Here is a 15,703-nt window from a genome sequence, read left to right on the forward strand (position 1 = left end):
CCAAATATAGCCCGCTCGGTAAGATGAAATTGATGGTAATACGATGCCATCAGCTTGAGCTCTTTCGGGTCGCCACTACTGCCCGACAGCTCAAGTCTCCGAGATCGCGGTTAAAGTCCGAGAGAAAGAGAGACACGGGCGTTGAATCGATCAAGAAAGGTTTCTAAGTCGATTTCTTGGAATCCGATCGAGGTAAGCAGCCAAGTGCTACATACTCTGTAAGTTGCTACTAAGACGAACTATCATGTCATCAGAGATGCTGAACCAGACCTATCCATCCATACACCAATTCCCAGCATTTCTATTCTCTAACCTAGCTTCGGAGGAGGTGGCTTCTTCTCTTTCGATCAACCTCGCATTTCCTTCATTCTCAACCTGACCCCGTCCCCAGGGGCATCCGACAGTGCCAGTCCATGCCTAACCAACCCCATCCCTTCTATCCTCCCTACATCCTCCTGAGCATCGCCCACTTGATCCGCCATCCAGGCGCCGTGTCCCTCGAGCTCACCGAACCGCTGCAGCAGCCGGACGACGACATATCCGGCCTCAGTCAAGGCGAACTGCTGCCCGAGACATGTCCTCGGGCCGCCGTTGAACGGAAGATAATTCCAGCCCATCTTTCTGGCCTCCCACCGTTCCGGTCGGAACTCGTTCGCATCTGGTCCCCAGAAATCCTTCCTCCGATGCATCGTGGTGAGGGAGAACTCTACCACCTCGCCTTTGCCGACGAACACCGGCCTGGTGCCATCCGGTCCGCCCCCGACAGGCAATGTGGTATCCCTCTGTGCCTCGCGGTTGTTGACCGGAACCAGGGGGAACAATCGGAGAGTTTCGTTCATCGTCCACTGCAAGTACCGGCAGTTCTTGAGGCTGGCGAAATCGAGGTTGCGGGGCGCGTCATACGTGCCGAATTCCTTCAGAATCCTCGACCGCAGCTGTTGGAAGACCCGAGGATGCGCTGCGAGGAGTAGGAAGATCCAGGAGAGCAGCTGAGCCGTAGTATCGCGTCCGGCGATCAGAATGTTCAATGCAGCGGACCGTAAGGCGCTCGGATCCCGTGTCTGCGCTGCGATGGCATACAGGAAGATGTATTTTCCGTTCTTTGGCTCGGATCCCTTTTCAATCTCCTCTTGTGGCAGGCTGAGGGCACGCTGCACGAAGTGGTCCACGAAGGCATGGATTTTCCGCCTGTCCTCACGAAAGGCCGTGTTATGTGCCCATTTCCACTGAGTCCCCAGCCGCGTTCCACGAGAGAGCGCTCGCAGTGCGCTCTCCCAATGATGTGCGAAAGCTACCTCGCCGCGACCATATGAGGTTGCCTTGTGGTTTCTGCCTGGCAAAGCGGAAAGTTGAGCTTCGAGACTCTCACCGAATAAAAACTCCGTCGATGTATCAAGCGTCAGACGGTGAAAGAGCGGGAGGAGGTCGGTTTCAGCAGTCCACGCGCTGTGGTCGACGGGGAGAGCCTTCATAAGGTTCTGTACATGATTTTCCTCCAGGTCTAGATCGGATATCTGCGAACGTATGAATTGAGGTCGCAGCATGGCCCTGTTGTGCTCCCATTCTTTGCCATCGGTGGTGATCTGGGACGCGACATGTCAGTCTACCATTCTGCGGCTGGGGTACCAGTAATCGAACTTACAATGCCTTTGCCTAACAGTTCTTTGAGGTTACCACAGCGATCAGGGCCGTGGTAGAAATCCTTGAACTGGATGGCGAGGATCGCCTGTATATTCGCCGGTTCGGATGTAACGATGTGATCCGTGCCAGCCAATTTATAGACGATGGTCGACACATAACGACCTTCTTTTTGGGACACCACTTGGAACCTGTCCTCATAATGAGTCGGGAACCGCTTCTTCTTGTCCGCTCGGAGCAAGTCGCGGATAGCCTCGATCCCTAGGTAATCAAGGACATGGCCAACTCTTGGAGCCTTCTCTGCGCCTAGTTCTTGCGCTCTTCGTCTTCTGTCGAATGCCAATCGAACGAAATTAAGGAATTTGAAGACTACATATGCTGCAATAGCATATGCAAGAAAGCCAAGCTTGCTGGACATCTTGAATCTTGACAGGTGGAGCGATGAGGTAGAAAAGAGAAGTGCGTGTGTAGTAGGGCTATGCCGTAGTAAGAGAATTGATCAGTGCAATATGTCTATAGGAAGTCATAGAAACACCTTGATATCAATAATCTCAAGCAGTACTATGAAGCCATGAAAACCAATCTGATAACTTTTGGCGCCATTCAAGTCGCCTTACGCGGACCGCAGATTCCTTATATCTGTTCTGGTTCCGACTTACCTTTCTCCCAGGCATTCATGTTGGATAAGTATAGGAAACCCCACATAAGCACCTACACGCCAATGCCGATATGGGTGCGCCGAGCGTCATATTTTAGCACATCAGCTTACGGTAGGGTCTCTGAACGATCTCACCGCACCTGTTTGGGTAAAAGGTAAGTACTTAAGTACTTACCTAAGTAGGTAATAGGTACTTGCGTATCTGTAGTCAACACTCAACAGTGAGAAGTGCAACGGTGGATGGATGAGTTAAGGAGAAGTTCGCCACCCAGTCCAGAGCCCGGACCCTGCTCAGCATGCCTCCGTAAGTAGACAGTCCCTTTATTTAACCTCATGTAGCAATAGGAGGCCGGTGACTAGTGAGGAAGCTAAAGACTTTTCGTAGACCAAACTGAGGCGCTACTAGGATGTTTAGGAAAATCCAATGGTGCGGAAGGGATATTAATATTTATCAATTCATTCGCGTGTTGCATGGTGATGTTTTTGCAAAAAGACAACACTGGACTCTTGGCCTCACTTGTTGTTGTACATATTCTATGCGCGATTGATTCCCTGGTAGATATCATGGTGCCGCTTTTTGGACGATTTAGGCGAGTAGACTTAGTAGAGGGTCTTTGTGGTTGGAGCTCGCGGTTCAGGGTGAACACGAGGGCAAACAGGTGCAGGAATTGATCGTTAGTCCCTTCGATCTACATTTCTAGCGAGGGAGTACAGACGCATAGACTATATAGTATTCGCTGGAAAAGAGGCATTCAACTGTCTTAAGTTACCCGCTAAATTCAAGGATTCCACGGTGGCTCTGAAGCTCTGAAGGTTCGTATCAGGGCTGTCATTGAGGCTACCCCAGATAGGACTGAACAGAAGCCATGCATCTCAATAATGGTCTTCAGCGAGTCCATGACGATTCGTATTGCTCCAGGCTGTTTCTCCAAGTGGTTCAGCATGGTGAGATCTTCCAATTCCGTCCATCGTGGCCAACTCAATCGGTCTGTTCTCAATTATATATACGATTGTTACCATTGGAACCTGACCATTCCGGTACCGCCTTCAACCATGTCACCCCTCTTCATTAGCATCTTCAACCGAAGCCGCTTTGCCTTTGCCTTTCCTCTGCCGTTCATCAGGTTCAATGGGCTCTGGAGCGTCATTCGTACGGTCTCCCTGGGAGCCGCTGCTCTCCGGAGCTGCTGCTTGTGCAGTAGGACGAACCCTATAGCCCGGCGGCGTTCCAACGCGCCTCATCGCGCTGTCGAAATTCCACCGCGAATTACTCTGCGGTCTTGTGGGAATGGCGAATGGATTCATGTTGGATTCCGGTTGCAGGGGCGCCGCGATTGATGTAGGCTCGGGTTGCACAGTCTCGCTGGTTGATTCGGGTGGATGTGTTAAAGTCGGAGTCGGCGTGGGGTTCAAGTGCTGGTGGCGAGACTGTTCTTCCGCCTGACTCGTCAATTGGGTCCGTCTTGCTCCTTGATGAGAGAGAGAGGGATCGGGGATTTCGGGATTCGAATGCGTGGGGTTGCCATCGCCAGTGCTCTCGCTCGGTCCAACTACCGAAGGAATGGTGGCTGTCGGAGAAGGATTGGGAGGCAGTGCTGACTGGGGCGTCTGTGTTTGAGGCGCTGAAGAAGAATGGGACGAATGTAGACTTTGCTGCGGTGCTTGAAACGCTGCAAGAGTGGAAGGGTTATCATGGTGAGAACGGGCCGGACTTGGTCCGCGGAGAGAACCCGGAGGGGTATGTCCTGTATGGTTCAGGTGTGATGGGGTTCGAAACGAATTTGATGCCGCTAAATGGTGCGTGACGGGGTTGATGGGTGTAAATGCAGGCGCTGGAGATGGGGAGCGGAAACCAGTGGGTAAGTTAGGATGGGATGTTGTAGATGGTTGCGGAAGCCGATGAAGTGGAATGATCGACCATCCTTCAGGGATAGCAACGCCAGGGATCGCGGCACTAGCATTCGCATGGGTATACTCTTGTGCATTCGGGAGGCCAGTAAAGGGATGTTGAACTGGGGAAATACCAGGTGGCGGAGGTGTCGGGACCGTGTTTGGTACTGGGTGTGTCGGAGGAGGTGGTAGCCCAAGACCTTGTTGCATCCCGGTTTGCCCTGGTTGGTTTGTCTGCCTTAGTCTTTCGAGTTCATCTTGCAGATGACGAACAGTTGTCAACTGCTGTCGAGTAAGGTTCAGCGCCGCAATTTCCTGATTGATACGATGCTCGAGGTGCCAGAGCTGGGCTCGAATTAACGTTCGGTTCACCGTCGGAACCGCTCCAGTTGGATTCTGAGTTGCAGGTTGCCCCCCAGCAGCATTGTTGGCTGCGGCGTCCTGGTTGTCTGGATTCCCTAATTGTTGCATCAAATTTCCCACACCGTTCGCCGGTGCAGTCCCAAGCACAAGCCGGAGAGGTCCGAAACGGTAGGTCCGTACTCGAGGTCGATTTTGCTCCTGATTTCCCGCTTGGTTGTTGTGCGCGTTATCTTGTCTCTGGTTCGGAGCGACACCACCGCCAGTGCCTGGAGTTTGTGATGTGCTGGTTAGCACCGGTCGGCGACAAATGGGACATGCTTGTTGCCGCTCAAGCCAGCTTCGCAAACATCCAAAGTGAAGGATATGCCCACACGGCAGCTTCTTCGCCCTGAAACGCTGGTCTCGGGGTGGTTGTTCAGCCCGATTTTGCTCTCCGGCAGCTCCCGCTCCTTGGCCTTCGCCTGTCCATGGGCGCATGTCCTCCCGGCAGATAATGCAAGTATCGGCGCCCGCTAGCTCCTCTGCCGTCGCATCGGGATACCGTGAATTCATGTCCCGGGTCGCTTGGCGGTATTTGATGAAATCGCTGATCTTCTTGGCGAAGTTGTTCGCTGTCACTGCCACGTCTCGGATGATGTGAATCGGAATGCCGTGGAAGGCGATAAGGATGATGAAGAAGGCCAGGTAAATGATTAACTTGAAAAATTCTGCGCGTGTTAGAGAGTCCGAAAGGCAAAAATAGGGGGTCAAGCTCACCAGTTGCAAGGTCCAGGGCGAAAACCCATCGTCCCTTTTCTTCCCAAACTGGCTCAAACTCGTCCTCATCCACATCCGCATTAGTAGCATGCGCTTGTGCACTACCATCTGGCTGGCTTGCTCGATCGGTCCTTTGTTGTGCCTCCCTTAGACGTGCTTCTTGCCGAGCCGTGATTTGTTGTCGAATAACCTGCTGCTCTTTCAACGAGATCATATATCGGAGCATCGTCGATGTCGAGCCGATCGTCAAGACGGCGAACTCAAACCCGAACATAACCATCATACCGGGCCTCGCTTCGTCTAGCACGGTATCGATACAATATCGAAGCATCGCAGCGTCATACAATATCGAGATGGTAAGGGACGTCGCCAGTCGAGCATGGTATAGGCGCGGGTTTGCAGGGGGCTGCTGTTCTAGATATTCGACGCGAGCCTCGCCCAGCCAGCACCAGATCCGCCCAATGAGGAGCGCTACACACATGAACAGGAACCATCCGCCAATGTCGTCTCGGAATGTTGCCATGGCGAGGCACGTCTCGGTGAGAGCCATCCATCCTCGTTCGTACAGCTGCTCGCGTTCGATATGGCGGAGGGGACCAAAGAGGAGCTTCTGCAGGGAGCTCATCACCCCATATATGCAGAGCAGGAGCACATTGGTCAAGATCTGATCCCGAGTTAGGGCGAGGGATCTCCACGACCACGTAGAATACGCACCATTAAACAAGCATTGCTCTGTGCCAGATACACGGATGCCGAATAGAAGTTCGGTCTTTCATGGAATGCCTTGACAACCACACCCGCCGCCAAAACCGTGGAGACCTGGGCTCACGTCAGTACCATGGTCGGGACGATAGACAGCGATCCAGAAAGCTTACGGCGGCATAGGTCTTAAGGCTGATGATCGCCATTTTCATACAGTGACAGTTCCTCGAATTAAAGTGCCTGTAGGAACAAGACCGGATGGAGCTCAGCCTGAAGTTGTTTCTCTTGCGCCATTGGAGAAGCTGTGGGCTCGCACGCGGCGAAGGTTGGAAGAAGCAGGAAGCGACGTGTTTGTAAGAAGTAGAGAAGCCAAATGTGAGCAAACAATAGGAAGCAAGTATCTGTACAGTTCTTTGTACAGTACCGCCGTAGAGACGTAACAGGGAGAAGGTACGAGGTGGGAGTGTGGGAGCGTACTGAACCGTAGGTACTTGGAATAATAACACGATGTCATTTCCGGCAGAGGGACTGGAATTGCGCGGAGAAGAACCATTCAGATTCAGGCATCCAGGCACTCAGGCCAACATCCCTGTTCCCGGATTCTTGCACATGATGCACACATCAACATGGATCTGATGAATTCGGTATTGCCGTGGCTAACCATTGTTTTATTCTATTACTCCGTTGTAAACCAGGGAGCAAACTTAGCACAATCATTGCAGCAATTGGTTTCCCCAAAATCAACATGGCAAGCCTATTCAGTTCCAAAGCCGCCCTTCCAAGGCTGGTATCATATTCCACTCGAGTCTCTGTCCCCATCTCCCGCTGCAGATGCACCGGCAGAGCCTACTCGACCGCCGAACCGCCATTATTGACAACCAGCATTCCGGCTCCGCACAACGGCCGCATCCTCGTCCTCTCCCTCAATCGTCCCTCCGTTCGAAACGCCCTCTCCGTCGCCCTCGTCTCCTCCCTCAACTCCACCCTCGCCGAAATCCACTCCGAGGGCGCCTCCGGTCCCACACGCGCGGTCATCGTCGCCTCGAACGTCGATAGCGCCTTCTGCGCCGGCGCAGATCTCAAGGAACGGCAATCGATGAACACCGACCAAGTGCAGGAGTTCCTGGCGAACCTCCGCGGCAGTCTGAAGGCGTTGGAGGCGCTGCCCATCCCGACCATTGCGGCGGTGTCGGGAACCGCGCTGGGCGGCGGGTTGGAGGTGGCGCTGTCGACGACGATGAGGATATTCGCGTCCACGGCGACGGTGGGGCTTCCGGAGACGCGGCTGGCGATCGTACCCGGCGCGGGCGGAACGTATCGGTTGCCGAATCTCGTCGGCATGAGCCGCGCGCGAGAGTTGATCTTAACCGGGCGGAGGATCTCTGCTCCGGAAGCGTATTTCCTTGGCCTCTGTAATCGGCTCGTGGAAGTGCTTCCCGAAGAGGGTGAGAGCATGGAGGATTTGTCACGACGGGCGAGGGAGACGGTGCTCCAGGAAGCCGTCGGGATGGCAAATGAGATCTGCGAAGGGGCCCCAACGGCGGTACGCTCTGCACTCAAGGCCATTGGCCGAGGCGAGGACGCCGAGAACGCCGCATATAATGAAATCCTGACGACGGAGGATCGAATTGAGGCGCTGAAAGCGTTCGCGGAGAAAAGAAAACCGGTATATAGAGGCAAATAGGGTATGTTTTGCCGAATTCATAGCGACGCGGTCTTTCGCCGATCAATCCGTTCCATGCTTGGTCTAATCGCGATCGACTCGCATGATTCTTGCCTTTTGCTCCGGCGAAAAGATGATGTGACCTTCCTGTAGAGCTTGGATGAGTATAGGAAGCGACTTGGCTGAAAAGTCGGTTGCGTTCCGCAACTTGTCGAGGTCGTCCGAAAGTTCGGTCGTTACTTGACGCAGGTAGAATGGAACAAATTCCTCATCAATCTTCTTCAGTGTGTCCTTTTTTTATAGTCAGAAGATGTAAGACGAGTTCTAGGTTAATGGAAGTCAAACCTTGGAATAGCCACTTTCTAACAAGACATCCACGGCAGGTTCTGAGACAGCCTCAGGTCTCTTTGTAGTTGTCACCACTGCGTTCGCCCCGTCATGTTCCTTGGACCCTTTCTTGGCTATCTTTTCCTGGCTCTTGGAAGATTTACCCATTATGACTTATATAGCCCAGCTGGTTTGTTCAAATCAGCGAGGTTAACAGAAAATCTCTTGTTGTGGGGTGAAAGGAAGGAAGGAGAAACGATCGTGGAGAAAAATATTGGAAAACCATTCTTAAGGCATGGAGACCCTCAGGCACACCCCACTAGCATCCTAGCGGCATCAAAGATATTGGAAAACGTTGTTCATTGATTTTATAGAGGTCATGAACGCATGTTTACAAGTGGGCTAAAACAACCTTTCCCATATTGAGAGCCCAGTAGCATGAAGCAGTTCCCCCTCAACGCCTCTCTGAATGAGCCGATGCATAATCGCCACACATGCAATGCTTGAAGCTAACCTGTTCATCAATCCTCCGACCTCTTGGATAATCTTCTCTCCCCGCTGAAGGCATACATCACGCCTGAGGTGAAAGATAGACCTCAGCTTGGCGAATACTGCAGCTCCAAGCCTTTAAGTAGGCATGCCCACGAAACAACGGTCACGAACCATGCAGCGTCCGTAAGCACCACGGATTATTTCTTTGAGTCTATCAACCATCGACAATGGCTCTAGTACCTCACTTCGCCACAGCAGCGGTCAGGACCTGGGTCCGGAAGAAACCGCCCTTGGTTCGCTCAATGACCTGTTGATAGACCGATTGAGGCGGGTGGTTCATGACAACAGTACCCTCCCGGAAGTCGATTTTGGCGTCTACCCGGGTGTCCCGAATGAGATTCACAATCCACTTCTCTCCCTCATCTTGTGAGAGACCAAGTCTCGTCGATAGATCCCTAGTAGAACGGTCAGAATTTGCGAAACATCGGATATGCTCCATACTCACTTGATATCAATCCGCTGGTGGATCTTGCAATATGACTCGGAAATGAGATGTCTCGCCGCGTCAACGAATTCGTTTGATGAAGCACCGAGGAAAAAGTCGTCGCTCAAGATTTCTTCGGCTTCCGCCAGTTTCTTTTGAGCCTCCTCGAAGTCGAAGTCGACGTAGAGGGCTTTGATGAAGTCCGTGACCGGATCGGTATACTCGTAGCCTTCCTGCTTGACAATGCGCACGAGATCCTTCAACTGCCTCTGGTACGCGTTCGAGTTTCGACTCCGGCTCCGGTTGGTAACGACGGCGGCGGTCAGGTATCGAAGGATCCACGGGCAAATGGTCTGCACGGTGTTGATGTAGGGTTGGGAGAAGAAAAGTTCCGTCAGGGTCTCTCGCGCCGGTTCGAAGTTGAAGAACGGGAAGAGGGACCAGTGGATCAGCCATGTCCGTTGCTGAAGTTGGGCCAGAGGGTTGTTGAATAGCCGCGTGTCTATGCTCTCTTTGACCTTCTGGATCTCCTCCATCGCTGACTCCCATTCTTGGCTGAGAATCTCGGATGCCAGCTTTCCCCAGCTGGCTGCCGAAACCTTGTCATTGTCGGTCGACTGACGAATCTGTTAGTCTATAACGGTAGCATCGGTAGATATCGTCTTACCAAGATACGGAACTGGTACAGCAACTCCGCTGCACTCGGATAGGAGCCACAGTTATACTGGAACTGTCCAAACTCGTAAAGCGCGTTGACCATCTCAATGGTGACTCCGTGTTGTTCCTGGAGATAGTTCAAGTTGGCAACTTTATCGCTTCGGAGATTCGCAACCACATCTGCATCTCCCAGAAGTTCGGTGATCTTGTTGCACTGCTCCTGGAGTTGTGATCGTCGCTGCAGGACCTCGTCCCTCTTCGTGTCATATTCGCTGGGTCGCTCGCTCAGTCCCTTGAGTTCCGCCTCCAGGTCTCCCACGAAGTCGGTCATATTGGTCTGTTTGAGGAGCTCGAACTTCAAGCGCGTCACCTCGGGGGACGGCTCGAGATCGTTCAGGAGCGGAAATGCCAAATGTCGGTCGAGATAGGGGATCATTTTCGTCATGAGGTCGTGCTGCGAGGCCGAAACCCCGCCTTCTGATTCCGCCATGATTGGGTTCGTGTGGTGGTGGTTCGTCCTAAACAGGATCCCTGGATGGATGATGAGATTAAATCGCTGAGGTTCTGTTCTCGGAAAGGCGATGTTGGAGTTGGAAGGGGCGTCGAAAAGGTGCAGACGAATGTGGTTGTGGTGGAAGGTGCGGTGGAAGGTTTGGCGGAAAATCACGTTGTGGGGCTTGCCGAAATTGTTTCTCACCACTCACGCTCATCAAACCAACTTTATCACTTCACTCACTACACGAGTACTACTACGTATTAACACATCGCCCAATTCCTCCAACCATCCAGCTTCCAGCTCCCTATTTAAAAACTCTCGTCATCTACTTCTCTATCTCCACCATTTGTCTGCCGAATTGAATCATTTCATCACCGATCCTACCCCAGATTCCAACCATGGCATCAAAAAGCGCTCTGCTCCCTTTCCTTCTTCCCCGACCCCTTCCGCGATCATCGACGGTTCGATCCTTCCTTTCCGCACGCCGCGTACCTGTGGCATGTAGGACAATAAGTAAATACCAGGACCGCAGTGCTGTTCTCTTTCAAACGTTCTAATCGAGCATAGCCACCGTCACAACCTCTGCTACCACCGAGTCCTTTACACCACCACCTCAACCATCCACTGACGCGTCGCTGCTGCCTTATCACGTATCCAAGTCGCGCATGAGGCAATTCGCTGTCTACGAGTTGCGAAAAAATGGAGGCAATCTTCTGAAGACCCGAATCAAACACATTTATGGCGATGTCCATAAGCTTCGAGATGAGATTCAAGCGCTGCTAGAGCTTGAAGCAAAAAACATCAAGGTCAACCCTGTGAACGGCCATATCGAAATCAAGGTACGTGACGAAGCACAGCAATCGCTCGTTTGATGCAGCAGCTAACTAGAGTCGCAGGGCTGGTACAAAGACAAGATCTGTGAATTTCTCCAATCTAAGAAGTTTGAGCAATATTTACCTCAAAAACCATCAACGACGACTGCCACTTAATGCGGTATGGGGTGATTGCGAGTGGACGGCCTCTGACTGAGCCCAATGCGCAAATCCCATGCAAGGAAGTCAATCCGTCGTTTGATGGTGAGTAGATGGCGGGCGTCTCATGCGGAGTTTAACTTCTGCGAGGGTGGAAGTATTTCTTACAATGTTCCTTCCAAGGATACAGGCCTTCAAATGAAGCCAATACTTCAACCTGGAAGGGTATTGTCGTGTTGGCCCGGAGGGTTTCTTGTCGACCACTCCACCTGCCCGGGCTGACTCTCCGCGAGTCCTCCGTGTTTCGAAGAAAGGGAAGTCGAAGTTTTGGGTGTTGGCTGGCGAGAGGATGATCTCTAACTATGCATCCTCTGCCGTGGATTGAATAACTTTTTACGGGGTCGAGGATCTGGGGAGGGCTACTGTGGTATCATTTCAGACACCTCTCCCCGTGTTTTATAGCACACACTACAGCATGCAATGCAGTCATCTTTGTTAGCGATGGGTGGTCGGAGATGCCCTTTTCAACGAAGGGGTTGTTGGTAATGTACAGGGGCGATATATGCTGTACCTGCGTTGCCTATTGGAGTAGATAGAATTGGATTCGTGCCAACTGGTACCGATATTGTTGATATTATTGATATTATTGAATATTGATACCTTACGGAGTACCTATGCTGGTATTGTTGGAACAGTGCTAGGGCCACAGTAGCTGCACCAACGGCTGATCGACAGGCTAATTTGCTTGCCCAATAATAATAAAGATCCTAACCGCGAGTGGTACAGCGTAAGGAATATTACCAGGCACTTAATGATATGTACTCCGTGCCATATGTCCGTAACCTCCAAAGTTCCAATCGAAGGCCCTAGCCTTGAACGGTTGATTCCTTTAGTGTCGAAATAGGGTCTCTCTACAGACGAACTGGATTGTGGTTTGGTTATCGGCTCATTGAAGTGAATCTTCAATCTTCTTGCCGCTCGGCGGAACTCGTTTGCCCCCCTCCAGCCTTCACCCTGGCTTGAGCCTCCCTTAGGCTCTTAGCTGCTCATACCGGTACCAAAGAAGCCCAAGAACTGCTAACATTTCAGTTCCACCCACTCCTACTACTGCCGCGGGTGTCATACACCCTATCCTGCCCTCATAGGACTTGGGTGGATATGTAATTGTGGAGAATAGCAGCAGCCGTCAAGCGTTTGTCAAGTCGTCAAATCGTGAAAGATGGATATAACTTCCAAAACGGGCGCGTTGGCATCGCCGAAACTCACCAAGCCAAAGCCCGCACCCGCTCCAAGTATGGTGGCGTACGCTGCCTTTGGGTGTGGTAAGAATCCGAGCGTCGAGCAAGACGAAGATCGCTGGTTGCTAACCTCTTGCCACAGAACACATTCATGACCTATTCATGGAGAACCGGAAATTCACCGTCCATCACTACTCCCTCCTGGTCCAGACCATCAACGAAAAGAACGCCCTGATCCTGCAAACCCACAAGTCTCTCAAAGCCCCCGAACCGAGACCGGCCGTCTGCTTCACGCCGACCTATCTGTGCCTGCAATGCCCCAGCGTCCACAGTCCGGAGTTGAGAGATAAGCACTGGGACACTAAGGGCCATGCGTTCTGTAATGCACCATGGAATCGGCTTTGCCTTTGTCACGACTGACACCACACAGCAATCGAGTCACGGTCAGGCTATGTATACTGCCAGGAATGCCAGGACTTCATATATGACCCCACGCTCGAGGAAGTGCGTCTACAACGAGGTGAGACAACCATGAACCGCATGCGAAATAAGAACTGACGGGAGATATGCTGGGACTAGGCCGGAAGAGACGGAAGCTCCAGGACTACACTCATACCCCCGAAGATGCCCGTTTAATCGCGCAGAACTCAACATTCGCCCCGTGCCGTGCGATTGGATTGCGTGGATTCTACAACATGGGCCAGACGTGCTTCATGAGCGTTATCATCCAAAGCCTGCTGCACAACCCGTTCATCAAGATGTTCTATCTCGGCGAAGGACATAAGACGGCGGATTGCGAGAAGTCCCATTGCACGAGTTGCGCGCTGGACGAGATCTTCACGGAGTTTTATTCGGTGGAGAAGACGGAGGGGTTCGGCGCGGTGAACATGCTCATTGGGAGCTGGATGGGCACGCATGTAAGCAGCGGGAAGTCATTTCATGCCTGAGAAAGTCAACTGACGCGTCCACAGTCACTGGCCGGCGATAAGCAGCAGGATGCCCACGAGTATCTCCAATTCATATTTAATTCTCTCCACTTGGAAAACGGTGGAACCACCGATCACAAGGGAGACGATTGCTCGTGCATCATGCATCGCTCCTTTTCCGGCCGGCTGCAGAGCACCGTCACCTGCGATAAATGCAAGAACATCACCACGGCGTTCGATCCGTTCATGGACCTGAGTCTGGATCTGAAGAGCCAGGCCAGAAAACGGAAAGCCGACGTGGATAAATTCGCAGATATCGTGCCGGTGGATGTGAGGGAATGCCTAGAGCGGTTTACTGGAAAGGAGAAGCTCCCAAGCGGAGAATACACCTGCCATAAATGTGGCGGTTCGCAACAAAATGCGACGAAGCAGCTCAGCGTCCAACGTCTTACCCCGGTGTTGACGATCCATCTAAAGGTAAGGAACTACACCCGCCATACCGCTTGAAACCTATTTGCTTAACCGTTCCCAGCGATTCGAGCATAATAAGACGTCTTCCAAGATCGAGACCAAAGTGAAGTTCCCCCTGGAACTGGATATGTACCCGTATACGACCCGGGCCAAATCCCATCCCATCAAGCCCGGTTCAATCCAGAACCCGCCACCCAGCTGCGTCTACGAGCTGTCGTCCGTGGTCGTGCATAAAGGCAAGATCGATTCCGGCCACTACGTCTCGTACTCGCGCGAGGGGCCCGACTGGTTCCAGTTCGACGACGTGAAGGTCACTCTGGCTTCGGAAGCGGAGGTGCTGGATGCGAACGCGTATCTGCTCTTCTATGTTCTCCGTGGGCTCGAGGCTATGGGCGACGACCTCACCCAGAAGGATGCCCTCAATGTGCCCTTTGGTCAGTGACGTTGCATTCTTCTCTGCTCTCACTTAGCGGGAATGCATTGGGTGGCGTTTGGAAATGGGAAGGATATATTGTAGTTAGACTGCTGCCGTGGTGGCTCGATCCAGGATGGCGTTTCGTGTCTAGATTGCAGGCTATTCAAGCATATTACGTTGCGGCCAGTGCTCTGCAAAGTGCCTCTATCATCATGATTTTATCTCTCTATCTAGGCACCGCGTAGGCTAATCATGCGTAGGCTAATCATTAACGAAGAGATTCCAATCTTTAACGTCAAACGTCGCCATGACTTGTTCCATAACGTCCAACCCATCTTTAACAAATTCATCGAACTGCTCGTTGCCGATGTCGATATTCTCCGGGTGGAAACTCGGAACATGAGGAACATTGACCGTGATCACAATATCCGTTCCTTTCTCTGGGAGTCGCACCAGAGCCAGCAAAATTGCCGTCCAATCCGCCTCATTTGCACGACGAGGTCGAGCGCCCTCTTTTGACCGCAGACTTCCGAGCAAACTTAGGACTTTGGTGTTCCTGGATAGCCCATGAGTGTTAGCCCTTCGGTAGGAGGGGCTCGGACATACGGCATTTTATCAAGTTTGGGTTCCGTGGATGAAACTTTATGGACCATTGTCTCGTCTCCAGTGTCATCGGTAATGCCACGGAAATGGAAATCCAGGGCTTCTAAATCATCCTTCGCCTCGGATGGGCCAATGTGCTCGAGAATGTCGAAGATGACACTTGCGAAGCCATCCTTATCCAAGTAGACTTCCTGGCTATCTGGCACTTCTCGGATGGAGCTTCGACCTTCAGTCAAGGCGGCAGAGATATGGGACAGGATTGATACCTACCTCACGTCCTTGAAGCGCTCTGGCAGATCAACTTCTATTGCCCCTCCATAAAGTTTGATTTGATTAGAGGACATGGCGCATGGAACAACGTATATAAATCAATACGAGTGAAAAGTCGGTAGGATGTACTTTTAACGGTGCCCGATAGAGAACCTAGAGTTGAAGGAAGAAAGTGTTGGCATGGAGTCCTCTACATCTGATGGAGCCATCAATCAGTGATCATATAGATCATGAGGCAACTACGAATCCAGGCAGCCAGTCGATGTACAAATCCACAGTATTATGACAGCATATGAACTGAAAGGTGTTGATACGTACCTCTGTTAGTGTTCCTTGCCCCCTTCAGACAATTTTGATAGTCTCCCGGAATTGCCAATAGCGAATTGCTAATAGCAGAGCAGTGTGCGAAGTAAATAATGTGAAATCCATGTGAATCGGACGTCACTATCCATTGGAAAATACCGTGAATGAGCTCCTTGAAGTCTAGTTGCCCCTCCAATTGGTGGAAGGGACGCGGTATCAGGTGACTTCGTGTTCCCTGCCTTTGCTGTTGTCCCAATCTAGTGATTTAAAATAGGACTGGACCTCTTCAGTTCTCACCTTTGAATATTGATTATGTAATGTGTAACACATGTGACGTGGGACCGGTGGGAGGAACCAGAGTTAAACCGAAGTTCTGCCGG

General features: G+C 51.9%; 8 protein-coding genes across 8 annotated transcripts; 3 read left to right on the plus strand and 5 right to left on the minus strand.

Annotated features, from left to right (window-relative positions):
• Positions 1-185: 185 nt before the first annotated feature.
• Positions 186-1,555, minus strand: P152DRAFT_462452 (cytochrome P450). The gene has a single exon (XM_033680351.1). The coding sequence runs from the start codon at positions 1,470-1,472 to the stop codon at positions 348-350; it is 1,125 nt and encodes a 374-aa protein (XP_033530090.1). The 5' UTR covers positions 1,473-1,555; the 3' UTR covers positions 186-347.
• Positions 1,556-3,352: 1,797 nt separating this feature from the next.
• P152DRAFT_477249 (uncharacterized protein) lies at positions 3,353-6,213 on the minus strand (the record flags this gene model as incomplete). Its single annotated transcript, XM_033681569.1, has 4 exons — positions 3,353-5,256; positions 5,306-5,969; positions 6,020-6,124; positions 6,181-6,213. 4 exons carry the CDS (start codon positions 6,211-6,213, stop codon positions 3,353-3,355), a joined length of 2,706 nt encoding a protein of 901 aa, XP_033530091.1.
• Positions 6,214-6,676: 463 nt separating this feature from the next.
• Positions 6,677-7,936, plus strand: P152DRAFT_462456 (methylglutaconyl-CoA hydratase). The gene has a single exon (XM_033680352.1). The coding sequence runs from the start codon at positions 6,753-6,755 to the stop codon at positions 7,689-7,691; it is 939 nt and encodes a 312-aa protein (XP_033530092.1). The 5' UTR covers positions 6,677-6,752; the 3' UTR covers positions 7,692-7,936.
• On the minus strand, positions 7,723-8,577 carry P152DRAFT_217849 (uncharacterized protein). The gene is made up of 2 exons (XM_033674463.1): positions 8,016-8,577; positions 7,723-7,961 (listed from the first exon to the last, which is right to left on the minus strand). Exons 1-2 carry the CDS (start codon positions 8,163-8,165, stop codon positions 7,755-7,757), a joined length of 357 nt encoding a protein of 118 aa, XP_033530093.1. The 5' UTR covers positions 8,166-8,577; the 3' UTR covers positions 7,723-7,754.
• Positions 8,578-8,730: 153 nt separating this feature from the next.
• Positions 8,731-10,120, minus strand: P152DRAFT_452804 (eukaryotic translation initiation factor 3, subunit 6; the record flags this gene model as incomplete). Its single annotated transcript, XM_033678319.1, has 3 exons — positions 8,731-8,944; positions 8,995-9,590; positions 9,641-10,120. The coding sequence occupies 3 exons, from the start codon at positions 10,118-10,120 to the stop codon at positions 8,731-8,733; spliced, it is 1,290 nt and encodes a 429-aa protein (XP_033530094.1).
• A 435-nt stretch (positions 10,121-10,555) lies between these two features.
• P152DRAFT_462458 (uncharacterized protein) lies at positions 10,556-11,057 on the plus strand. The gene has a single exon (XM_033680353.1). It carries the CDS (start codon positions 10,792-10,794, stop codon positions 10,996-10,998), a length of 207 nt encoding a protein of 68 aa, XP_033530095.1. The 5' UTR covers positions 10,556-10,791; the 3' UTR covers positions 10,999-11,057.
• An 874-nt stretch (positions 11,058-11,931) lies between these two features.
• Positions 11,932-14,540, plus strand: P152DRAFT_443697 (cysteine proteinase). The gene is made up of 6 exons (XM_033677782.1): positions 11,932-12,419; positions 12,478-12,714; positions 12,766-12,855; positions 12,915-13,252; positions 13,307-13,738; positions 13,794-14,540. The coding sequence occupies exons 1-6, from the start codon at positions 12,317-12,319 to the stop codon at positions 14,172-14,174; spliced, it is 1,581 nt and encodes a 526-aa protein (XP_033530096.1). The 5' UTR covers positions 11,932-12,316; the 3' UTR covers positions 14,175-14,540.
• Positions 14,352-15,421, minus strand: P152DRAFT_443700 (Mog1p/PsbP-like protein). The gene is made up of 3 exons (XM_033677783.1): positions 15,021-15,421; positions 14,754-14,969; positions 14,352-14,703 (listed from the first exon to the last, which is right to left on the minus strand). Exons 1-3 carry the CDS (start codon positions 15,092-15,094, stop codon positions 14,409-14,411), a joined length of 585 nt encoding a protein of 194 aa, XP_033530097.1. The 5' UTR covers positions 15,095-15,421; the 3' UTR covers positions 14,352-14,408.
• Positions 15,422-15,703: the final 282 nt, after the last annotated feature.

This window comes from Eremomyces bilateralis (assembly GCF_010015585.1).
Source record: "Eremomyces bilateralis CBS 781.70 unplaced genomic scaffold P152scaffold_35, whole genome shotgun sequence".
Lineage (NCBI taxonomy): Eukaryota > Fungi > Ascomycota > Dothideomycetes > Eremomycetales > Eremomycetaceae > Eremomyces > Eremomyces bilateralis.